The following is a 27,489-nucleotide window of genomic DNA, read 5'->3' as shown; positions in this document are numbered from 1 at the left end:
CTTTTCCAACAGAAAAAAAATAAACAACTCAATAAAATACCTACATATATCACCCATTCAATTTTTCTACGAGATCTTATTTTTAGGACGATTCGAAAATTGAACACATATGCAATTCTCGGATTGTTTTTTTTTTCTTTTTGAGAAAAACAACGATCGTATTCGGTTGTGTAATGATTTTACACGCACATATGAGATATATGTGTATGCTGCTTAAATTTCTGCTTCTTCAACAGTTTTCAATGCATTCTTTTTTGAATCAGTTGAGCGAGTGAAGAATCGAAATGTGTGTTTTATTTTTAGATTCAACTTGATACATCATAAACACGCACAGCATAAGATGATACGTGTGGCTCACACTACCAAAGAAAAGATTTGTATTTTTGTATCGCCTCATATTCCAATCTCTCAGTGTCTACTGTTCACCTTCTTATTACTGTATATGTATGTATCTGAGTCATCACACCACATTATATCAACACTAACAGCTCTGAGCGCTGAAGATTACCAGGGGCTCAAACTGTTTCTCAGTTCGTCGGCGATTGTTCAATACGCGGATTCGTTTTGTAAGTATCACATCGATTCTTTCAGCTGTGTTCAAAAGAAAAAAAATAATACTTTTCGTTACATTTGTGAAGTTTTTTGATTGAATTAAAATTAAAGTGTTTATACCAAAGTTCAAGCATATTAGCTTAATAGTTAATTTGATTGAAAAATAGTTGTGTTGTGCAAATCATTTATTTTTCTTCAGTTTTATAGTTTTGGAATTGAAAAATTCGAGATTCAAGTTTTGAATTTTGAGCCAGTGAGTGCAATTTAAGTCGAAAATTGGTTTGAATTTTCTTTAATTATTTGTCACAGTTCTTTTTAAATTTATTTTTTAAACGATAAGAGAGAATTTTCATCATAACGAAAGTTTAGATTTTTTTCTCATATATAAAATCATTTTTCTGCTTCAGAATTGTTTTTGTGTTAGGTCTTTTCCTGAATCAGTCTTGAGCCAAGATTTTACTATTTTTATTCTTAAATTTGAGCCTAAACGAACGAATTTGTGTGAAAAAACAGTCGTTCAAAAACGCCCACATCGACAAAATTCAAATTTTTGGCAATTGCCTTGAGTTTATTTTTTTAATACACAACACACTTGCGCACAAAACGTTCTGATGAAGAAAACACCAAACCTACTGAATGGCTATTTTTAAATTGCGAATGAAATCGAATTCGTTTAGAAAATTCATCCAGTCATTGCCTAACTTGATCAAAATCTATTTTCGAAAGAATTCGGAAAAACAACACTACTTTTTATCGTCTTTTATTGACTAAATTGAATAACTGGGCCGATGATTCATTAAATTCCCTTCGTCTTTAAAAATATGGAAAAGTAGAATTATTCTAGAAAACCCAAATAACACGTTCGAAATTCAGTATTGCTGATATAAAATTCTTTTGTGAAATGCAATATTTTGATCACAGATTTATTTACACCATACTATTTATAATTATATAAAAAAAAATACTTGGTATTGGAACTATTCCCAATTAATATTCAATATTGGTTTCATTTTCAAATAAAAAAAAACTTCTGTCGATTACTTTTCTAGTTAATCATTTAAAAAAAATCATCATAATCTCCTTTAAAACCGGAGCCAAAAACGCCATTCGAATAAAATAAAGTAACGAACGTTACCCTTATTTTCTAATTTGATTCAAGTCAAGCACCTCCTATTTAGAGATTAAGTACATTGAAAATTAGCCTTAATTTTTCTTGAGCAGAGAGATAATACTCGAAATGAAAACTAGTAAATTCACTCACGAGCTTCAAAGAAAGAAAGAAATAATATTGCGAGACGGCAATGTTAACACCTATATTTGAGAAAAAGAAACGCCGACACTCGCCAAAGAAACTAATTGTAACATCATCTTTTCACTTATCGACTGCAAAGCAACAATAAGCAATTCAGTAATTGGTCCGTATCAATAACATGCTTTCGACTGTAACAAAGTAAATTGACCATTAAAAATGTTTTTTTTTTTCGTTTGTAATTACCTACTGTACTTCACTGCAGTACAGTGCAATCAAATGTGTGCAGAAAAAAAACGAGGTGTAAAATGGCGTTTGAAGATCATATAGTATGAAAACGGAAAATAGACGATAAAAAAAGACTAACACGCAATCTGTCGATTTTAAAGAGTATTTTTAGCACTTTTGCTCGTTGTCATATTTAGCGAACATTCAATCATTTAATGAATTTTACGATGACTTGATTATTTCTCTTTGCATCGTTGCTTTGAATTTTTTTTCTCCATCACGTCTTCGGTAAATTAAAGATTTTGTTGATTTAATTTTATTCTGTTAATGAGTTCATGTAAAAAATGATCACGAACGAGTTTTAAACATTTTCCAAACATGTCGATTGGGAAGTTTTCAAATATTGAAAATTGATATTTTTTTAATATCATATTCATTTTGTGGTTTGATGATGTCAGAGACGATCACTTCCAAATGACAACGAAATCGTTGTGATGCAAAACACAATAAATATGCTTTGATATCTAAATCTTATTTTCAAATGTGTGTATTTATGAATTGAATTTTGAGTTTCAACCAGATTATAAATTAAAAATCTTTTTCTTAAATAAAAGCGGCAAACTTTCAAAACATTGTGTACCATTCAGTGATACCGTCAGCAGCAAAAAGCGCCAACACAAAAAAAACGTACATTAACCGCTGCACTTTTAATTTATCAACGAATGAGTATTTTTTTGTTTGTTATTGTTGTTGTGTTTACTTTTACAATTTTCTCCGTGTTTCAGACAATTTGATGTGGTATTTCATATTTGAGCGAGCGAATCAACGAAGAAAAATCTCGTTTTACCTTGCGTAAAATATACGACACGAACGCATTACCGTGTATGGAAACGAAACCGCATAACCATAACAACTACACAACAGTTGAAGAGCGTTGTTTTATTTATGCTTGGCGACGGCCTTGTCAGGGCCGTCATTTCATTCGATGTGTTTTTTCTGTTTCTCTCTCTCTCTCTCTCTCTTCATTCCTTTGTTCTACCAATGCAAATGCACACTGTTTACGCGCTAGTTGTGTGCGGCTCGCTGTTGTAACATTGAAGAATTATACTCTGCAAAGCGAATAAACTCTTTGATACCATTATAGTTGCAATGAGTTTTATATGTTTGCACTAAAAACAACAATTTTTCTTTTCTGGTCTGTTGATTAATGCTGGAATGCTATTCCATGCGTCATGGAGAAATAAGATAAATTCACAGCTTTCATGACATAACATTGTAATGCGATTGAGTACATTCGGGATAAATCAAAGTACTTATAATAATTATTGGCTAAAGTGACAAAAACCAATTGAAACGTCACATTTTTTTACAACTATGAAATAATTATGCTGTCGATTTGTTAGGGTATGACCAAAACAACGATCCAGTTTGAAAAACATTTCCATTTTTGGTTCTGAAAAATATTGTTTATGCTTTTTCTGCCCCGGTTGTCATATGATGAAATCATTCAATTACGTTTAACGTGCGTAAATGCTGTACACAATTTACAATCTACATGCATTTTGTTTTGATCTCACGCTTTGACTTTTTTCAATGTCATTATGTCATGGCAAATGCGAAAAAAGTGAATTGATTTTAGACAAGTACATTTTTTTTTTAAATTTTACTCCACTTAAATGTCAACTATAGCATATCCTTTTATATATTCATCTGTCGGCGCTTATGAAATATCCATTCAAAACAGCGTCAGTTCCGAATTTACTGGACTTTGAACTATCAATAATAATATATATGACCTTATAAAATGCATCGTTTATCGATGTGATGACTCATTCTAAGGGCGTGTCGTAGTGAAAAAGAAAACATTAGGTTTATAGGGTGATGAATGATTTAACATTTGGAGAAAGAAAATGATTTGCCCAAACAAACTACGGAAATCAAGTTTATTGCGCTATCACATTTATTGTATGATTAATTTCTATGTTGAATGCATTTTCAGAATTTGTTCAGAACTTTTTTGTGTGAAAGTTAAAAAAACTAGCCCTCATCATGGACGCCATTAAGAAGAAGATGCAAGCTATGAAGCTTGAAAAAGACAATGCCTTAGATCGTGCATTAGTCTGTGAACAACAAGCACGTGATGCCAACCTTCGTGCCGAAAAGGTGAGCCAATCATTTGATCATTCAATTTATACAGATATTCCAACCGAATGTGACTATTAGTGACTTTATGTAAACCAAAATATATAATCCAATTATAGGCTGAAGAAGAAGCTCGTTCCCTCCAAAAGAAGATCCAAACCGTTGAGAACGAACTCGACCAAACACAAGAAGCTCTTACTCAAGTTAACACCAAATTGGACGAAAAGAACAAAGCCTTGCAAAATGTGAGTACAATTCTTCCATTTTTATCTTCTATTCTTCAAATAATTTTAATGATAAAAAATGCCATTAGAACTATTCATAACAATTGATAGGATTAGTTTGTGAAAATTTAAAATAAATGATATTGAAAAAGTAAAAAAAAAATATTCAAAAAACAACAACATTTATCACCCACTCAAGGGTACAGATTCATAAACATGAAATTCAAATCATTTGCAATGTGGAAAATAATTTCATTCAGACATTTTCTGCTTGCGAAATCCATCCATTTAGAAATTCTCTAGAAAAAAAAAACACATACAAAGTATATTATATGTTTCGAAAAGGAACATTTCTGCCCAATGTTCTATTTATAACGTGTGCGTTGCGAAAAAGACAAACAGAGAGATTTTATGAACAACAAAGTTTAAAACCATTGATAATCACTCGAATACATTTGTAAAGTTGATTTAATTTATTGGGTGAGATAAAAACTTTCATCGAATCGGGATCACATCGATCAATAATGATTTGAGAAATTTCCAGCAATTGAATTCGGTGATGATTAATAATTTTGGAGTTGGCTCCTCCCAAAACTCAATTTGAAAATAAACGCCTACTCACACGAAAAATATTGTATGTGAAAAATCTCTAAATGCTTGACTGCACGTTAACTATCTAAAAATATCAAAAAGATCAGAGCGAAATCGTTGTGTGAAAATTGATCGAACATTTTTTTTGAAGGGGAAACCGTCAAATGTTTTCAAACACTAGTGCAAGCCAGAATTATATCGCACAAAGTGCATATTGAGTTAGCTTCATTTTATTCTGCTTTGCGCAAATGCAAACTGTTTTCAATCTCCTTTTCCTTGGCAACCTATTTTTGAATCGTCAATACAAATGAAAATCATCGTTATGGCGGCAATTGGTATGTAAGCGAAGAATCCCGAACTAGAAAGAAATCGTCGGCATGTGAGACTCAATACACTGAAAGTGACAAGAAAAAATACAAATATATTGGCCAAAAATAAACGATTACAACGTTTTTAAGTCTCACACTGTGTGTAAATCATGATACATTAAATTCCACACATGTATTCGAATCGACAGTCGGTATAGCTTTTCACCGGAGCAAAGTTGAACATAATATCGACGTCTTTGTGTAACGAAGAAAAATAGAATAAAATGAGGTGGACAAATGTGTGGATTGAGCAAAGTGTGCATTTCCTATACGTGGTTGAAATTTGTATTTAGAAAGAAGATTATGCACTCATCGTCACTGAAAATTGTGTTCCACATTTCAAAGTTCACACTCGTTTGAGCAAGACGAGATAGTAAGAGTGAAACCCGAACGGATCGAAAATAAATTGTGTGCCCACATCGGTTTGACAGTAAATCATACGCAACGGCGACGACATAGTTTCTTTGGCGGGCGATACAGAAGGAGTATTATAATTTCATCGTTTTGCAAAACAAGCATATTTCCGAAATTATTTTTGTATCGTTGGATTTTAATTCATCAGCACATGATTGTGTGAGGCGAAAGTTTTTCGAGAAGGAAAAAAAAATTAGATTAACAGAAACAACAAGAAATATTTCGAATAAAAACTTCAGAAAAATTTACTGAATGTTAGCGCAATGAAACGAGTCGCAGCTAAATTTAAACATTGAAACAATTATACTACCAGACACGCCCAACAGATGGTGTTTATAACGAACATACACGCGAACATATGCACACACATTCGTAACTATACACACGATCGATCTATGTGTTTGACGTACTTAAAACATCAAATATATTCGTTGTTCGAAACGTCAATTGGCAACAGTAATGAAATAATATCTACGAAAAAATTAAATTACATCGAAATTAAATCAATACGGAAAATAAATTTGATTTTAAAACTAAACGTAATCCAGTATGGTAATAGAGACAGTGGACAAACAACACGAATGGAAACTATTTTTAAACATTTGCTGCTGCTGCTGCTGATCGGAACGTAAGCACTTTTTGTTTTCTAAAGGAAAATTTCCAACTCAACTATGAATGTGTGTTTTTTTCCTTCTTTTACAAAGCGAATGTGTTAAATAGAGAAATATACAGACAAGAAGTAAAGAAGATATGGAAGAAGCAAGGGAGGGAACAGAAGTTGAACAGCAAATAACGAGTAGTAGTGGCCAAAATATGAGCGGAACGGGAAAAAAACGGGGACATCAACATCACATTCGACATAGTGGCAGCAGAACATCAAATGTACGTGCAGATGAAGTAATTGCTGCATTACGTAGAGGCGATCAATTGCCCGTTACACAAAATATTCAACAATATTCAGATATTGAACGGTCGACTCTGGACTTTAGTGATATCGATATGGTTTTGACTAAAGACAACAGTTCATTGCATAGCAAGCTACTTGTTTGTGATACAAATGAAACAGCTCAATGTAATGAAACGACTGATAAAAATGGCAACAAAAATAATGCAAACACCATCAACGATACCAAACACATTACGCTTATCGACGATTTAAACAAAAATAATAGATTAGGTAGCCTGATGTTAAAAAACGCGAACATATTGATGGATTCCACAAGCGACAAACTGAACAAAATAAATGTGATAAGCAAAGATAGTGATGATTTGGATGAATTGACAATGGGGTCAGAAGCAATTGGTGCCTTGCATAGTGATATTGAAATGGAATTGACAAAAGACGAATTAAATGATTCCATAAGCAGTAACAGTAGTTCGGGTAGTAAGACTCCATCGAAACAATCAAAACGATCGAAGAAACAACGTCAAACAGCAGCTACAACGGATTCAGAACATGGTGCCAAAAAAGAGAAACGTAGTAAGAAAACCAAAAATTTGCCACCAACCGAAGAAAGACCACCTCTGGAAGGTGCTGATGCCGATCAATGGATTGAAAATGACAATACAGCCGACTTAGAAAATGATCCAGAGGCCGCTGAATGGTCAAAGCTACGGTGCACAAATGAGCGGTGCGAAGTAGTAGCCGAAAGAGAATATCGGCGACAAAATCGAAGGTGTGCCGATTATCCAGGACTGGCTTTTGGCCGTTCAATATTCAGTTCGGATACAATGATGAAATTGAACATCATTCGAAACGAATTGCACAATATTATGAAAACACAATTGAAACGGGTATGTGTGATGACGAAATTACATGCACGATAAAAGCAATTGCATTTAAACGGTTGCATTTCGTCATATTTTCCACGAATTGTTTTTTTTTTCCAAACCATTTTTCTCTTGAAATTAATTTCTTTTCTTCTACAAGCAGATATTCAAGATACCACAATTTCGAACAAGTCACATACAAATTATGCTATACGCTATTTGAGTGATAAATTTCTTATTATTTTGAAAATTTGCAAAAAAAATTTGCATTAAAAATCGTGTGAGTAGTGCAATATTCTTTCCGTTAAATTTGTGACACAATCATTTGGTGTCTTCGTACTACATACACTTAATTTACTTATTCATTCAGTTCAATTTGTTCAAGTACACAAAATACAGTATACTTGTTAAAAATTGAAAGAGAAATTATATAAATGACATCACTTTATCGGGCCATATTAAAATGTCAGTACTCACACACATGACTTTTTTAAGGAAAAAAATGTTTTCAGGTCGATTTGATTTCATGGTGTGAAAACAAAAACGCAAACAGACAATAATAAACATTGTGGACCTCATTAGTACTTTCAGCCACACATACATATTCAATGAAATTCTTCAAAACAATTGATTCGTATCGCAAATGTTTGCGTGAATCATTTTATGTTTGACTCAAGTGTGTTTATCTCTCTCTCTCTCTCTCTCTCTCGTTTTTAAACCAATTTTAAATGATAAATTTCACGTATGAAAAAAAAAAACAAAATATCACCATTGTATTTATATGTGTGCTAATTTTTTTAAGCAGATCAATGATCGCATTATTGTAAATTTATTTGATTGTTGCAAATACCCATATTTTTTTATATATGGACTAATTTTCCTTTTGTCTCGACGAAGGCCTAAAATGAAACAAATGCTCATTTCATAGCGATTTTTGTCCTTTTACGGACCATGTGCAACACACGTTTGCTATTTGCCAATTAAAACAAGTTTTATTTCAATTCAAAACCAAATGAGATCACACCATTTATACACAACCTTTAATAATCAATGACAACGTAAAATCCACTCTGCAAAAAAAAGACACATGCCCTAAAAAACTTATCCACTTGGCGCCGCATCATATAATTTATGTAAAAGCATCGTTTATGTCGTTATGAGTTACGATTCATTTATTTTCGCTTTTTGTTAATTTTTTTTCAAACAACCATAATACTTTTCGTTGATGTTTGTAAAAACTTTGTGGGTATTTTAAACAATTGCAAAACGGGAGTTTCCCAACAAGAAAACACATTGTTTTAATGATCATTGGTTCATTCATTCACTTGTGCGGTATGTTTATACAAAATGATTTGTTTTGATTTAAAATCAATGATCCATTTCAAACGTTATATTGAAAATGTCATACCAATTAACGAGTTGAATATTCAAAATCGTTGTTATATTTCCGCTAAACTGTACATTTTTTGCTTCTTTCTGAAAATTAGACCCAAACAAATATGTAATTCGGGCAACCGTTAACACATTTTCTTATCGTTCCATATTTTCTCATCGTTGGCATACCTTTGTATACGATGTATGATTAATTGAATTTTAAAAATATTGATGATAAAACAGCAAAAGAGAAATGTGGAAAGCAGTGATAAGGTTTAGAAACGGATGTAAAAAAAACAATTGACGTACGCTTTTGATAACGTTGATATGAAGAAAACCTAGACACATTGTTGTTAAAATCGAGAGATCACGATGGTGAGACAAACAGTGTATTAATAGACATTTGCATAAATTTACGTATATTATAATTCAGTGCGTATCGAATGACAATTTAATTAAGATTCGGTCACAGATTGCCAAATCAAGGTATAATATCTACCTACGATCAAAATATAGCGATCACAATAAATGCAAATCAACTTTGATTCATTCGGAAATTTGAATGCACGATTAAAAATTGACTCTTCATTATTGACTACAATTTAAAAAAAACACCTAATGATCACATTCTATTGCTTTGTTTTTATCTCCTTCTCTCTCTTTCTCTCGCACAAAGTGAATACAAACGAGAATAGAAACGATTCATATTCTGGTGGTCTATCGGTATAAAAAAATATAGAAAATCGTGCACGATGTCGTGCAACTGATGTGCTTGGAAACATAAACAAGCAAACTGATTAAACAGCGTCATATTGTAATTGAGAGCTGCATACTGTCCACTTCAAACAAATAGTTGAGAACAAAAGAAGAATAAAAAATCCACAATTGGGTATATCCAATTCTTATAAGAATCGTAGATTAGAAACAGAAACAGTTAAATATCAAGAATTGAACTAAATCAGTCTCTTTTTCTGCCTGTTGCTTATTTTCCAACGTTCAATATTTGCAATGCTGATGCAGCAATATATTCAAACTCTGAATAATAATGAATATTTAAAAATAACCATTTTTGCTGTGACTTGAATTTTAAAATGGATTTGCTTATTTTGATTACCAAATTTGAACATTTTTTTGGGAGCTCAGAAATGAACATATATAGTTCAGTAATTGAACCATTCATATGCAAAATATGCAATATTTCTGACTGAATTTATCATTCGCCTCAGTAGAAATGGAAAGAACATGTGTGGCACATTAGTTCCTGTTTCGCCTTTGTACAAATGCACCAAGTGAAACAATTTGAAAATAATGGCAACAGAAAACAATGGTGAATTCAGCTTTTGAACGCAACTTTTCTTTTATTTTCCCATATATTCAATTAGATCGTTTGCACATAGATGATGTGCCTCACCTCTTTTCAATTCAATGTTTTTCTCTTTTACACACATACTTTGTTTAGAAAAAAACTTCAGCAACATAATCGTTGGTCATTTGTTCATCATTGATCACTTGTGCTGTATACGCATGGAATATTTCCACTTTTGAATTAAAATTATACAAAACGTTCAGGTGTATAGAATGACGATACATGCAAAACCATTCAATTTAAGGTCAAAAGCATTGGAACAAATACCGAAAAAGCAAGATCGGAACGTTTACGCATGGTATTACAAACGATACGAATCCCGTATATTCCCTCTGTATGTATACACTCAACACTGTCTCACAAGCCAAACAATATATATACGCATTTGAAAATATTGTCAATGCACAACCGTACATGGTACATACAGTTCTACTACATTCAAAATTCATTTGCTTGTGTAGTCTTTTACATTTCGCTTACCAAAGCATATATTGTTGTATGGACGAAGAAGAAGAGCTAAAGCAACAACAACAACAGCAGGCACCGAAACATACAACATTATGACACAATCCAAAATACATGCTCATTGTCGAGTCAGTGGTTGTTGTGTGTCTCTCTCTTTTATTCATATAATTTTGACTTTGTGTGTATATTCACTGTACGGGTTCGCCATTTTGAAGTTTCGGGCGAGTCACTTGCGTTTCGTGCTCTTTAGTACAGTTTTATTCTCATTCATTTGTGTCCGATCCATCTTTTTATGTGTCCAGTTTTTTTTATCGATTTATACCTTTGCTTCAATACTGAAACAAAAAAAAAATCCACTAAAAAATCAATTGATTTTAAATAATCAAATATAATCTAATTAAAATTGAGTTTCATTAATTCAAAATAGAAGAAAAATAAGCCAAGTGTTAGATTACGTTTTCTAATTGAGAAAGAGAGAAAAGTGGGTGCGATACATGTTTCCAACTGAAGAAACGATTTGATTGAGAACACACCAATTTTTTTAAAAAAATTCCTCATTGTAGTTTTTTTTTAAACTTGAAATTAAGTGTACGTGTGTTGTGCACAAAAAAGTGGATTGATACATAAAAAACACTAGAATAAAATTCTATTTTACTTTACGTCATTTTCTGACAAGAAAATTGTGAAGTTTTACTAGTGTCAAACGAAGTTCTTTGTTACAAGACAAAATCAATTGCATTAGCAACCAATTGTATTTTGTAAAACAGAAGAAAAAGTTTAAAAAAATTAGACAAAATGACGACCAATATTCAGCAAGGCACACTTCTCGATGTTTTGAAGAAGAAGATGCGCCAGACAAAAGAAGAAATGGAGAAGTATAAGGATGAATGTGAAGAATACCAAAAACGCTTACAAGGCGAAGTCATTCGCCGTGAAGAAGTGAGTTAATTTTTTTTTCCTAGATTTTCCAAGCAACTTTCGTTTTTGATCCAAAACATCAAAAATGTATTTCGTACTCTATGGTCTGATGTCTCTTCACATAGTATAATTCATTAAAACATTTCAAGAAATAATATTGATTTTTCTTCCTTTATTCACATTGTCGAATATAATGACACGTACGATATGAACACCGGCAATAAATTCTTGGCCAAATGGCTTAACCTCTTTTTCTCCACAATTCGCAATTGATTAGTTGATTATGCTAGGAAATTGTTCAAAAAAGCAGCCCATTGGTCGAACAACACATTCGTGTGTGCGTATGTATATGTGACACATTGATACATTCCATGCATATGGATATTTCAGTACATTTAAGTATAAAAAGAAGCGGAAAAAATGTTACAAGAAACGACAAATGATGTTCATTTGGCAATCGCCTGTGTGTAATGCCAACAAACAAAAATATTTTTGTGGTCTAAATAGCATGAAAAATACAAAAATACGCATATAGAGTATGCATGTCTGTATGAGTTATTTATCCATGTTCCTATGGTTTTTAATTTGTGTATTGTGTGTTATTTTTCCCGTACAAATCGTCGACCGTATATGAACAAAAAGTATAAAAATGGATGAACGTTACGAAGAGTAAAGCAAACACAGCAAAATGTTCGTTGAAATGATACGACCGGCTTTTAATAATCGTAATGAGAGAGAGAAAAAAGACAAACATTCAACATTCAAACCGCTTTTAGCGAACCCATTGAGAAGCGACAAATACACATACGTATACATGTCCAAGCATATACACGATACAGCTTAAGCTTAATTACCTCTTGCCGGAACGCATTTCGTTCAACGAGAGTAATATACAATTTGTATAGTGCAAAATGTTTATTTACTGTGCATTCAAATTGATTTTTCATTAAACTACGCTTAAAATGTTATACATATGACTCATGGCCATTTGTATAAAGATATGAAAATGTATCATCTTTTACGTGTCCAATGGATGATATATCTTTTCAAATGAACTCGCATTGAACATGACCAAATATCAAGACGATAGCGTGGTCAAAGGTCGACAATAAACAGCCACTACAAGTACATTAAAATGAATGGTATTCGTTGAAAAATGAACAATCAACCTAAAAAACTGATTGTTATTCAAAAATGTTTAAGGCAAATATATAATTATCAACGATAAAAATTGTTGTCCATCTGGGAAAATGTTCGAGAAGCATTGGTTCAAAACACCGTTTACTAGTACATGTAAAGAAGATCCGGTGCATAGAAATAAGAACAACATAAGAACTCTTCTTATTTTTACCTCTCCCTCTTATGTTTCGGTTGCTTATGTCAGCACTTTTCTTCCATTGATACAAACACAATTGTAACGTCTCTCGTGACCATTTGCATTCATCTACAAAGTGTTTAAATTTCTTGTTCTATGCTGTGTGACTAACACAGATATAAATTCGTTTCATCGCTTATTTTTCTCGCTGAAATTTGAAATTCGAAGCAATCGTGCAAAATTCTAGCACATTTTTAGTCGAAAGAGATAGATAGAAACATAAAATTTATGTCCATGTAATCATCAATTTCTATTCGGTGTTCTCGTTTCACTTTCCCGTTCCGCTACACACCAATGCATTATGTTGTATTTGTTGGTGTTTCAAAAAACTTCTGATATATTCAAGCGACCGGTTCCAATGTATGGATGCCGAACTTCATTCAATTACAACAAAAGCAATACCGCCAACAACCGGTATGGAATGTGTTTACGAAGGTATCGGACAGCTCTCCGAAATGCGATAAAGGTGGAACGTGTGCTATTTATATATGTTGACGTTACTTGTAATTGCGATTAAAAAGCAAAAAAAAGGAAAGAAGAAAACAATTTTCATCGCGGTTACGGCCACGCAGCGATAGAGGATGATGAGTGTGTTTCAATGTGCTTGTGTCATACACAACTACCAATGGTTGCGTAATGTTTCGATGCTTCCTCAATGATGATCAAGATTTTACTGATGCACATATAGAAAGTAGCCACACTTATTAACGTGATATTAACATCTCTGCTCTTCAGACAAGCTTATATGTTAAGCATAATTTGAATTTCTTTTAATAAGAACAAAAGCCGAAAACATATTTTCCATATATTTTAATGCATTTCTAAAACGAAAATATTTCAAAGCAACGTAAACAACGACCGTTTTATTTTTCTTCCTGAAATCAAGACGTCAGCAAACATTTCAGTCACATAACGTTTCAAATTACAAGGTTGCGATAATATTGTATTAGTCATAAATTCTTTTGCATTGAAATAGAAAAGACACGAGTTGCTACCAAAGCCTACAATATTCTCATAGGCTGAGCGGTCGAATTTCTACAAAGTAAAGCAAACAATTTATTTTTTTTGTTCAGTTTTTTTCTTAAATACATCCTTAAGATTGCATTTTAGCTTTACGTGCATGTTTAATTGCACATTTTTCTTTTTGTTTGTTGTTAGTGCAATTCCTGTCTCTCGATATACTTGCACTGTGTTCCATTATTTTGTAACGTATACAATTTATATTTCTTTTTGTCGACTCAAAAGCGGGCATTGGAAGAAACGGAATTTTGCGCGAAAACAAAAATAAATAAAAATTACACCAACACACCGAAAATTTACACACTAATATGTGGCGAGATGATATCAACACTACGCATTATGATGTCGTATTCATTTGTGGGGATTGCATGAACGCGCTGAATATTTAGCGGAGTTACAATATTTTCACTCGAACAAATATTGCGTGCGTAATCGCAATATTGACATGCACCCATAAAACAAAACAGCACCAAAAATGCATTATGCGGAACTTGTAACTTACTAAATTGAGTTCACCAAATACAATAATATCGCCGATACAATTTAGTTAAAAAAGCAAAAAAATATTGAGTCATTCATACAGTATTTGTACAATTATTATTTCCATAGTTTTTTTTCACTGAGCACCATAGTTTGTTCGTTATTTACAAGTTGCTCGGATTATTTGCCTGATTTATTTAAGCCAACAATAGCCTCAATATATGAAGTCATAAATTTTGATCTATATGCGATGCCATAGATGATTTTAATTGGCTGGATAAGCATAAATCATCGAAATCGATACAAACTCTATTCCATAAATATTTATAACATATGTGCAATGTAATTTGTTCAGCAATTCTTAGTGCTAGATTCTTTTACGCTTTGAAAATGTTTAATTTTGCGTTTAATCTCTTTAACTTGAGAAAAAAAATTCTTATACATATAATCTCTATAAATCATTATTGCGTAATCCCGCTTCAGTACATATCTCTTCTTGTTTTAGTAAAGAATTGCGGAGATAAACAAATCTAACGTATTTAAAAATCCACAAGATAATTTGGATGAGAACATGAATATGAACGATGAGTTGAATATTTTAAACAAAGTAAAAGATTGGAATGAGCGATATAAAACTCAAAGAAAATGTGTTTTATGTTTACGTTCATATATTCGATGAACGAATATTCGAAATGTGTTTCACTATGATAAATTACCCGGTAATTTTTGTCATATGTGTCACATTCCTGAATATAAATTTGTATGAGTGTTAAACCTCTATACTAAGCGCGTCGCAATGAAAAATACATAATTGAATGAAAAGTATACACACCAAACTTCATAGTGTGAATAGCGAAATTTCATGATGACGTCATGTTTATAAGATAGAACATTTGAAGTCACTTGAAATTTTCATCAAATACATCGTTTTTTTTTTTCTCTCAAACAATTAGGTAGTAACAAATAATTTTGTCCAATTAAATAATTTTTCTCACGTCAAGTTTTTTTATTTACTGGTTTTCATTCCAAAATATATTTTGCCATACTTAATTGATTGCTGTGATAAATTAGAGTGTGAGCGCTCAATATGGAAATATAAATTCCGTTAGACTATGGAACAATTAGTTTAATTTAGTTTGAATTGATTTAGTTTTTATTTCTTCCAACAAAATTGATTTGATATCAAATGTATATGTGTATGTCATATTGTTAAAATCATTTATAAAAATGATTCAATTGCGCTGTAGCGAGCTATAAATGGTTGGAGACAAATGACTATATTTCTGAAATGGTCGTAAATAGAAAACGAAATTCGTGACTTTGACATACATAAATGAAGTGACAGAATTAAAAAAAGAGAGAGAAACACATAAGTAGGCGCATGGCTCAAAGTTTTTTTTTTGGTCAAGCTGAAATGCCAATTAAACAACGAATCTGACGTAATTCCATTTTCTGTCCCATTCAACGAGTAAAAAGAAACGAAGAATACAATACAGCAAGAACCAAACAAAACTCCGTGGCTTCAAACAATAGCGACGGCTTCTGTTTCAATATCAAGGTGAATGAATAGAGAATAGAGAACTGTGAATAATATTCACTAAACATTGAGAGTTTTCGTTTCACTGTCATATGAAAATTGTATACGCGTTTTTATTCAATCTCGACTATGTTTAAACCATTTTATCGACATTCAAATATGGGAGCGTATGGCTTGGATTACATTTGAAGGTTTAATCGAGGAATTAGAACAAATCAAACAGATGCACAAACATCTCAATACCAATGCACATTTTTAGATTATTTTTCTACCAATAAAATTGTGAATAATAATATAAATAAAGAGTGAAACAAAAATATTGTGAACGCGCCCTCTGCTCACGGAACCATTTCATGGGTGACAATCAAATTGTCTCAACGAAAGCTTCCGCTGCTTTAGTTAACTGCCGTTAGAACATTAAAACACATTTGACAATTGAAACAATGCACTTGTTTGTTTCACGATTTCATTGTTCCATTCAACTTTTGTGTTGTCGTCAGCAGTATGTATTGAAAAATAGAAATGAATTTAAATATGAGCTAAGCACATCTTCTAATACAATTCAATTCGTCGTTCGAAATACTATCTCACAGAGGAAATTGTAAATAATAACAGATCTAGTCTAACAGTGAAAATAATACACAGACACAGACACAGACACACACACACACCTACGCATCGGTTTTAAAGAAAGCAACACTGTATTTTTTGATACAATCTTATTGCTTTTAAAATGAAGATAATCAACAATCTAAGAACACTGTCCGGACATGATATTTTTTGACACGATAATAAGGTCATCGCTTCAAGTCCATAAAAATGTTGCATTTCAAGATATTTGATTTCTTGAGTTAACATTTTTCATATCTTGAAATTGTACATTTTATTCAATGAGAGACTCATTTATCTTCCATACGCTTCGTTTCTTTTGATAATTGTTTCGATATGAACTTATAACATATTTCCACCAAATGCAATGAAAATGGATTGTTTTTCAATCTTATATAATGCGTCCACTAGAAATTAAACCGGTTTTTAACGGTTGTTTATCAAAACATAATGTTTAATTTACATTTTCTTGTCGTTTTACTGGATCAATGAATTAAATAATTTTAGAAACATCAATTGTTATGAATAGAAGTAATGAAAAATTTTAAATGTAAGAGCGAAGAAATTAATTTTCAAGACAAAAAAGAAACATTTGCCATAATATTTATATATATGGATAAAAATTCGAGTTTCAAACACAACTGATGTCCATCATTCCAAAATGTTTATGGTTTAGGCTGAATCTGAAGTAGCCGCTCTTAATCGTCGCATTCAATTGCTTGAAGAAGATTTGGAACGTTCAGAAGAACGTTTGGGATCAGCCACAGCTAAACTCTCAGAAGCATCTCAAGCCGCTGACGAAAGTGAACGGTAGGTCAAAATGAAACTCGATTTTACATTCTTTTTTTTATTATCGAATTCAAAAGATTTATTTTTATAAAAAAAAAATGAGAGAAAAGTTGTTTTCGTTTATTGGTCAGAAGAAAATATTTTTTTTTGTTCCGAATAAAATATTTTTCAATTGCATCGAAATAGGATACGAAAAGCACTTGAAAATCGTACTAACATGGAAGATGATAGAGTAGGCCTCTTGGAGCAACAATTAGCGCAAGCAAAATTAATTGCTGAAGAAGCAGATAAAAAATATGAAGAGGTAGTCAAATTTAACTGGTTTTGCTAAATAACACATAGGGATGTGTAATAGGGCAGTTGTTTTTTTTTTAAAAAAAGCAACTGATAGTTAGGGACAATTTGAGCTAGGGAACATATTTGCATTTCTTTTCTTTTCAGCAAAAATTTCAGGAAATCATCATGGATGCATCGGATTAACGAAAAGATAACATCGTATTTTGTGCATCTAGATTAATTTTGTGGCATTTTTTCTCTCTTTCTTTTCATTTTCATTTGTCAAAAAACTGCGTGAAAATGATGCAGTGCTCGCAAAGTATTGGAAAATCGTTCATTGGCCGATGAAGAACGTATGGACGCTCTTGAAAATCAATTGAAAGAAGCCCGATTCCTCGCTGAGGAAGCCGACAAAAAATACGATGAGGTGCTTTTACAAATTACTTGACAAATCTGAGCTCATACACAATCGCTTCAAAAAATTATTGCCGCTTGTTTGCCTCCCGAAAAGAATATAACAAGCCATACATTGGAATACAATAGAATAAATTTATCACGTCGATGGAATAAATTGCAATCAATACAGAACCTAGCGTCGTTATCAGAACAGTTTAATTGACAAGTAGGGTGAATTTGTTGCAGGGATCAACACCATATCTAGATTTGAATCATCAAATTTTATCAAAGTTGTTGATTTTGTAGATATACATTTTTTTTAAATTAAAACTTTATATAATTTTTTTGTTGCAAACTAATTAAACTTAAATTTGACAAACATATAATGATTTATTAGAAGTTTATTGATGCTGCTTTGTTTATTTTTTTTCGTCCTCTTCAACAGTGGTTGAAGAATGTCCAAAGATTTTGATGAAAGTTTAAAGAAATGTTTAAATTATTTTTTATTAGAAAAACACTTTAATTGAATGTATTGAATAAAGATTATTGAACGTCCATTAAAACACAGTGACAGATTAGCAAAATAATTGGTATTGGGTTTGAAAAGAAATAATAATAATAAAAAGAAATTTTTAATTTAAAATGAAATGTAAATGTTACATTTTTAACGAGATTTTTGATTTACAAATGAAAATTTTTAATTTAGAATAAATGAATTTATGCAAAATATATAAAATATTAATAAAAACAACCAAATCTGTTTTAATATCGAATTATTTTACTTTGTTTGATGGTTTTGACTGAAAGAAGTCAATAGTGGTTTTGCTTCAGAAACTTATGCATATGGACCTCATTTGGTCAACAAACTCTGAATTTCATATAAATTTCTTCAGAAAATCCAATCCCAGAAATCTGTTGATGACAATATTTTTCGAATCTGAGTCTTGATCTAAAAACCAGACACACTTCCTTACAACTTGTACCGCTTCTACTTTCAATCTCTTTCTGAATTATAATCTTAACTTTATAATTTGATAAGAAAAAAAATAAGGCCACATAGTTGTTGTTTTGTAACTTTTTCCTTGACGAATACAAGTTTAAAAATGTAAACAAAACATTCTACGTAACAAATATATTGTCATTATATTTTTTTCCATGAAGATTTTTTCCCGAAAAATTGTAGTGTTGAAAGTTACTACTGTAATGTTTGTCTAAGTTATCCTATTGAATTTCTTTACAAAGCCATCAAACAAAATCTGATAAAATAGCTAGTTCGTTAGATTGCAATCATGTTATGTTGAGATTCGATTGTGAAAGTTATATTATTGTATTCCAATGTGTTGCATCATATTCCATATGCTGCTTCAAGAAAAAGAAATCCCAAGAAATTATATTTCTAACGTCATATTCTTTCTCTCGAAAAAATGTGTGAATTTGGCAAATGAATAACTGTCACAAAATATCTAGGTTGCCCGTAAATTGGCCATGGTTGAAGCCGATTTGGAAAGAGCCGAAGAACGTGCTGAACTCGGTGAAAAGTACGTTTCAGTAATGTTTATGTTTTGTTGTGCTGTTGTTTTAAACATGTTTCCGCTGATCCAACTGCTGCTGATGTTATGCGAGCCCCACGCTGTTTTTAATCTTGCTTCAGAACTAACTAAATTATATTAATTTTACCATTCAATTTCAGGCATTCGAAGAAAGTGTATTTTTCAAGAACATTTATCCACTAGATGTATTAACTACCAATTTTAAATAATGTTTGCTAGAATTTAAGAAAGAATTTAGATAGCAGAAATAGTTTTATCGTTTTCATTAATCATTAACACATCCCAATGTAATCTTAACTTACTAAATTCGTCTTATCCAATTTTAATTTTTTTTTTTGTGAAAAACTAATGAGTTTTTGTGTTTATTTCATAACCCATGTATAATGCGTTGCTTGTTCCACATAATACAATCCGCTAAAAAAAGGTTGCACGTAAGCTAGTCCTCATGGAACAGGACCTAGAACGCTCCGAAGAGAAAGTCGAACTAAGTGAAAGGTTTGTAATTTGTGCCAATGCTTTTTATTTTACAAAAATAACATTTGCTGTACTATTTAAATATTGTTTTCAACTTGATTTTCATTGAACATATGAAATAATAATAATTATATTTTTTTTTACTCTTTTTAACAGCAAAATCGTTGAACTAGAAGAAGAACTCCGTGTTGTTGGCAACAACTTGAAATCTCTTGAAGTTTCGGAAGAGAAGGTATATAATTTTATTACCAATTTATTTAAAATTCAATTCAAAGTTATCTTTTTAGTGGCGAAGGTATAAAAAATTGTATGAAAAAAAATATATCTTTCAAATCAATTTTTTATGTTTTCATGCCAAAGAAATAATTAAGAGTTCGCGTTATTGATTTTAATTTAATCGTTGTTCAAAATTTGCTCAAAATCGAAAAAAAAAACAATACTATAAAAAACACAAAACGAATTAGGCCAACCAACGTGAAGAAGAATATAAAATGCAGATCAAGACATTGACCACCCGTCTCAAGGAGGTACAAATAAAAGGCTTCACAAAATGTGTTTCGTTGTTGTTTGAACGCGTTTTGTCAATGTTTATACGCTTTTCTCTGTGTGTCGAAATCACTCACTTTGCTCAAACAAATTTTATTTATAAATCTAACAAATTGGGCCAAACGCTACCTAATTTCCCATAATTTCGTGTTACCACAGATAAATATAACGTTAACTTGCAAAAAAATCATTACGCGCATGTCAAAAACATACTAATTTTTTTTTTCTAATTGTTTGATCCACACATTAACATTTATATCCGAATACTGTGTTTGATTCACTCGTTTTGACTATAACATTTCAAAATGGATATTCACTGGAATTAGGCAACGCAATTGGAAGAAACATGTGGCGAACAAATTCGCTCATTAAGTCATAGACTCAAAGAGGTGATATTAAATTACTTCCATTTTTTTTTGTCCTGAATATGAGCAACATCAATTATTATGAATCAATTCTGTGTATGTAAAATCTATGACGTTTCAATTCAATCGAAATTTTGTAAATATTTGATGGCAGTACAAATGCTTTCAATTCCAAGCATCTACCTTTTGACAAATGAAGAGATCGTTGGGTTGATTGTAAATCATTCGCTCTATCTCTATTTCTCTGTCTCTTTTGCCAAATATTTTATTCACATCGATTTTTTACTGTAAAAACAACGATTTTCCTCAAAAACAAGATTTCAATAGAAAATTATAAATATTCGAAGAAAACTCTCCAAAAGTCAAACTTTTTGTAAAAAATACCTTTTTGTCTCTAAAAATTATTACATTATTTTCAACGAAAATTAGGCTTCTGCTAATCGGGAAACTGCCGAGGAACAAATTTTAGCACTTAAAAAACAATGCTCCAGTGTAAGTTTTCACAACAAAGTTTTTGTAAAATTGCACACTCTATTTTATCATATAGAACTATAGAAAATTTCGGTGAAGGGTTTTTAATTTCTTTTGGAAATAGAAATTCTCAATTCTATCATTATTAAATTTCTCAAATATTTCTCATCCGTTTATATTTAGAGGTATAAATATTATTTTATTGAACAACCGAATGGTTTTTATTCAGTTTTTTAAACATAGTTTGATTTTATATTATTAACACACCAAATAGTTTCTTTGTTAATATTAATTGCATGATAATTTTTTTTTCTGTGTTTCAATTGATGTGTGCTCATAAAAATTCAAGCTTTTTACAAACAAAATTTGTTCTCATAATTCCAAGCAAATGTGATAGTAATTTTATAAAATTTCGAGTTCATTTATGGTATTCTTGGAATTTTGAAACAAAGCCAACTCAAAATGACAAATATCGTTACTTATATATATATTTTATTTCTATTTCAACCTTTAAAAAAATGACAGGCTGAAGCTCGTGCTGAATTCGCTGAGCGTTCCGTTCAGAAATTGCAAAAGGAAGTTGACAGACTTGAAGGTAAGTCATTTCGTGTGCAATTTTTTTCACACATTTTATCCCAATACGTATGTGACATATCTGTGACTAACAAATGAACTTAAACATATTTCAATAAAATGTTTAAAGTTTTAAATTCAACCTTACCTCAAGACTAACAACACTGGACTGATCCAAACGATCTTTTTAAAATTGTTTTTATTTTTTTATTATAATATGTTTTGGTGTTTTTATTAATTTTGTTTTGATTTAATTTTTTTTTTCCTTTTTTTTTAATTTTTGTTGTGTTGCGCTGATAATCCCAAAATTGCTGTAATAACTGCGTATGCTTGACCTAATTGTTGCAACGATAAAAAAATATATAAAATCTAATATCAATTTGATGGCGTCCCGATTGATTCAATATGTTTTGTATACTAAATAAAAAAAACCATCTACACAACATCATCAACATACAATCAAAACAGATGACATTTTAGTTGAACGTGAAAAGAACAAACTACTTCAAGAAGAAATGGAAGCGACTTTGCATGACATTCAAAATATGTAAAACCGGATGTGTTAAAATCAAAACCTAAGACAGGATCAAAATCTAGACATTTCTACTTTCCATTGAATTTTTCTCCAAATTTTTTTTTGTGTTCAAATGAACGAAGCATAAACAATTAAACATAATGCACGAAATGTATTATATAGACAAATGATTATTATATTCATCATTCAAAAAAGACATGCACGTAGCACTTCACCTACAACAACAACAAAAAGGGAACAAATTCACGTAATTAAGCAACTTAAAGAATATTTAAATCTATATTTGATTCCCGCAAACCCTTTTTTGATATGTATAACTACTTTTTCTCGATAGAATGTAAGGAGAAAGATGAAAAAAATCTTCCATTTATAAAAGTAAACCATAACAATAAGAGCGAATGCCATTAGTAACGTTTCATTCAAATCATCGACGCGCAAGAGTTAAAATATAATAGACATTTACATTCCAGTCAAAAAATGGACAAAGGACGTTCAATAGCCCGAATCAATGTCCAAATTATACATTAATTTATGAACTTAAATCTTTTTTCATTCGATTTCTACTAAATACAATACATTTTCGGTTTTTCCTGCTTCCAATCTTCATCAATTTTCAATCATTCCAAGTTTTGGGTATTTTTTGAGAAAATCTTAAAACTTTGTGAAATGAAGGACTGTTTTAAGGCTCAGTCAATCAATTTTTCTGCAATTATGAGAGAATTAATTATTATATGAATAATTATTTTTTACTATACATCAGTTATAAACAGTTAACTAAGTTACATTTATATATGTCGATCAATGATTTAAAGCCTCGAAGAGTTTAATATGCAAGGCAAGATATAAAATTATATTTATATACTATATTTAGTAAAACACACTGACTATTTACTTCAAACATTTCATCTGATTTCTACTGCTAATAAAAAGCAGCATATCATATTCCCTCAAATAAAGAATAGTCGACTTAGATTTAACATTCAATTGATTTGAAACAAAGAGATGAAAAAAAAAACATTATTCACTATTTACATTCTGGACTATTGAGAGAGAAAAAGAAAATACTAAAAGTGGCTTAGCCAATCATTTATTTTTACCCTTCTATTAATTTTTTTGAATTTAATTTCATTTTTTGTTTGATTTGAGTCAGAGAATTAAATGATTTTTTGTCCTTCTAAAATAAATTGTTTGTATTTTTTTAAACAAATATATTATTTTACATCAATGTCTTTATCCATTTATCCTAGTAGTTAATAAAATTATTTACGTTTCTGGTGGCTAATGATTTGTAAGAAGATATTTTTAAGCCGTATTAAATTTCGTTTATCCAACATATGGTCTCATATTACAATGAATTGTGGAGAACTAAACTCGTTCGTAGCTTCATCGATCCCACACACGTAACTAAGAACATTCCACTTAAATGTGTCAATGTCTGTTTTATGTAACAGATATTATGTTTACTGACGCATTTTTCTTTAAATAATTCAACGAATAGATGAGTTTATCAAGGAGCGAGAACGATACGCAACGATCGGAGATGATTTGGATAATGCATTTGTTGGTCAGAAAATACATTAGTCTTTGTTGATTAGAAATAACATAATGTATAATTCTATAGAACTTATCGGTGTTGATGTGGTGTATAACGACAGACATCCAAAACCTCCAACACCTCCCAAGGATCCAACACCGCCACCACCAAAAGAAGCAACACCACCAGGCAAATACCGAATAAAAGAAACAATAGTTTTCACATATCTAACAAATACGATGCCATCGAATTTGTGTTTTGTAAATATTTACCAGAAATATTTGCAAATTTTGTAGACATGATGACATCGTATTTGAGTGATTTCGAAAACTATTCGTACAACTTGAAGAATATATTTTGCATAACATTCAAAATAATGTTGTACAGAGGTTGCGCCCGATGCGGTTCCTGTTGGTGAAGATGGTCAACCAATTGTAGTGCAACTTGGTGAAGATGGCCAACCAATTCCACCAAGTGCCGATGCGGCAGCACCTGCAGAGCCTGAACCAGAAGTATTGAGAATATCATACATATATCCAACGAAATTCTTTATTTCATGGATTGGAAAATCTAATTTTCTGTTTCGCATAAACTAAAGCCACCAAAACCAAAGGGACCACCACCACCATTTGAATTCAAACTTGACTTGCCACCTGAGGGCGCCGAAGTACCATTCGTGAAGAATTACTCTCCACCTCCACCAGAACCAGAACCAGTACCTGTGCCTGAAGGTGAAAGCGATAGAAAGATCGATTAATTATTATTGACAAACATTCAATGGATTGTATTGGTTGGTAGGTGAGAAGCCAGCCGATGGTGCACCACCCGCCGAGGGTGAAAAACCAGCAGAAGGGCAACCACCAGTCGAAGGACAACCGCCAGTCGAAGGGCAACCACCAGTCGAAGGACAACCACCTGCAGAAGGTTAATACAGTATATTGAAGCGATAATACCTACTGTACATTCATTTTGAATGATATTTGCGTTGTAGCGAATTCATTTGCTTAGATCATTTTCGATCGCTGTTGAATGCGTCACAAGAGATATCGTTCAAATTAAATGTATATACCAAAATATCGTCAAACACATAAACAATTATATTGCGGTTATCAGGTGAGAAACCAGCTGAAGCTGCACCAGCTGAAGCCACACCAGCCGAGGCTGCACCAGCCGAAGCCGCACCAGCAGCACCAGCTGAGGCCGCACCATCCGAGGCTGCACCAGCTGAAGCACCACCAGCCGATGCTCCATCAGCATAGACTTCTCAATTACTTCATCATCCAAGAAATTGTTGATCATTTCTTTTACATTAAAACAAAATATTTGCTTGCCAAAATTATCGCTTTGCACGTTAAACCTTTTAACACTTGAGAAACAAATTAAAAAAAAAAAACATTATATTGACCAATGTTCAATGCTTCTCTAAGGTAACTATTTAAATTGAGTGGCACTTTATTTTGCTTGGAATGTGAATGATTTTTTAAAAAAATATATCGCTAAATATTATATAAAAAATTATCTAGGTAGAACATTTTGAATTGTAAATATCTAATATTTTACTTTATTACTTGTATTTTATTTCTGTTGCTGGTTTTTTTATCATGATAAAACAGACGAACTCGTCATGGAAAAGGAAAAATACAAGGATATTGGAGACGATCTCGACACCGCATTCGTCGAACTCATCCTCAAAGAATAAGCAGCAATTGCTTCCACAAAAGACTCTTTCAATTCTGCATAAAATCCCGTATTATGATCAACTTAAAAGTGAAACATTGTTTTACTTTCTTTTTTTTAAAATTATTTTTATAATTTTGTATTTTGTAATTTTGATTTAAAAAAAAAGCGAATTAAAGAGCGTTCTTTTATTTTCAATCAGTTAAAATTAATTTGTTTTATTGAATTTATTTTATTAATTAGTTGACCCCAGACCTATTTGATGACAAATACTTTATGTTTACTGGACTATGAGACTATAAGACATGAACAATTATTTACTGCTATAAGATTTTTAGAAATTATACTAACAAAGATTAACATTACATTCGCAGATGATCTACTGGCCGAAAGGGAAAATAACAAACGAATTGCACATCAAATTGATCTAGGCTATGCTGATAGTTACTAGACATTTTCCATTTATAATATGCAAATAAGTGTCCCACAGAAAATTTTTACACATTATTTTCATTGAGTAACGCGCATTTTCTTCAAAAACCATACGAACAACATCGCATGTGCATCTATATGGTTCATTTCTGAAAATTATGAATACCTCACGATATCACCACAATTTCATAGTAATAGTGCAGACATATTCATTTAACTGACATTGTAATGGTAAATAATGGTGAATTTTTGGTGTCCATTTTATTTATGAATACCACTTTAAACAATGAAATCATAGTGCGTTTAGTTTCATCATTAGTTTTAACCTAATGTCACTACTCACTTTTGCTACAATTAAATCAATAAATTAGCTTTAAGTACTGCCTAAACAACCAAATGAAAATTTAGAATGAATGGAGAGGGAGAGAGAAAAGGTATTCTTTTCATTTGGATAAATGGTAATAGTTAAAAATATCGTCTGTTCAATGGCCAAATGTCAATCTCCAGGGCCTTCCTTAACTTCTATCAGCACACTTTCACATAAAAATTCAATGCTATGAAATACTTACATACAAATTGTATGAACACTTGCAAAAACAAAATAAACAATAACAACTTTGAACCGATAGGAATTAGACTAATTAATATGAACACTGTTGTAGCTTTCAGTAATATGTTCTTAAAAATGTTTTGCTATTTCATTAAAAATGAATTGAATTTAATTGATAAATGCCTTTTTTGTAATGATCTATTAATAATTGTTGCCAGAAGATTTGTCACAGAATTACTTTTGGACATTGGTCATTTAAAGACAAATCGTACCAAATATAACTGTCAATACTTCACCAATATTACTGTTTTATTCACTTGGTGGATTTTTTGCGATTTGAACGTTTGTCCGGTCCGCTTACAAATAATTTTGATAAGATTTCAAAACCCTATTTATATGCTATTTTATCTGCTAATAAAAGAAGTTGTAAATCCGAAAAACAATTTTATTATTTACCTTTTTCATTCTTTCTTCCTTTGGAATAGCTAATAAAATTTACCTGAAAACTTGTTCAAGAAAAAAGTAAGTACTGTTCATTCCACAGAATGAATATAGGTTTTGATTAGTTCCAATGTTCTTCATGCGTGCCTTTAAATTCTAAAATGTGATAATTCAAGTATTCAAGATAATCATTGATTA

General features: G+C 31.4%; 1 protein-coding gene across 21 annotated transcripts; it reads left to right on the top strand.

The window, feature by feature from the left end:
* The first annotated feature begins 434 nt into the window (after positions 1-434).
* LOC116340582 (tropomyosin-2) lies at positions 435-27,232 on the top strand. 21 transcript variants are annotated; one of them, XM_031767151.1, is made up of 15 exons: positions 435-566; positions 4,029-4,192; positions 4,291-4,416; positions 17,359-17,492; positions 17,658-17,775; positions 20,118-20,188; positions 20,324-20,399; positions 20,632-20,694; positions 22,075-22,144; positions 24,156-24,221; positions 24,279-24,380; positions 24,579-24,703; positions 24,790-24,922; positions 24,990-25,115; positions 25,305-25,584. In XM_031767151.1, the coding sequence occupies exons 2-15, from the start codon at positions 4,079-4,081 to the stop codon at positions 25,448-25,450; spliced, it is 1,470 nt and encodes a 489-aa protein (XP_031623011.1). In that variant the 5' UTR covers positions 435-566; positions 4,029-4,078; the 3' UTR covers positions 25,451-25,584. The 21 variants fall into 21 exon arrangements, with proteins under 21 accessions (XP_031623011.1, XP_031623009.1, XP_031623015.1 ...); XM_031767149.1 differs by lacking the exons at positions 17,658-17,775; positions 20,118-20,188 and adding exons at positions 18,057-18,174; positions 19,611-19,681 and having other exon boundaries at positions 436-566; XM_031767150.1 differs by lacking the exons at positions 435-566; positions 17,658-17,775; positions 20,118-20,188 and adding exons at positions 758-805; positions 18,057-18,174; positions 19,611-19,681.
* Positions 27,233-27,489: the final 257 nt, after the last annotated feature.

This window comes from Contarinia nasturtii, unplaced genomic scaffold (genome assembly GCF_009176525.2).
Source record: "Contarinia nasturtii isolate CC-2019 unplaced genomic scaffold, AAFC_CNas_1.1 Cnas_scaffold_695, whole genome shotgun sequence".
Taxonomy (NCBI): domain Eukaryota; kingdom Metazoa; phylum Arthropoda; class Insecta; order Diptera; family Cecidomyiidae; genus Contarinia; species Contarinia nasturtii.
This window is presented reverse-complemented; position numbering and strand designations above follow the sequence as displayed.

Bases quoted from the DNA above. Each gene is read 5' to 3' on its own strand.
- LOC116340582 (XM_031767140.1), top strand. From the start codon at position 6,519: ATGGAAGAAGCAAGGGAGGGAACAGAAGTTGAACAGCAAATAACGAGT. The intron at 17,493-17,657 runs GTAGGTCAAAAT...GCATCGAAATAG, and splicing joins GCCGCTGACGAAAGTGAACG to GATACGAAAAGCACTTGAAA. The intron at 25,116-25,304 runs GTTAATACAGTA...TGCGGTTATCAG, and splicing joins AGGACAACCACCTGCAGAAG to GTGAGAAACCAGCTGAAGCT.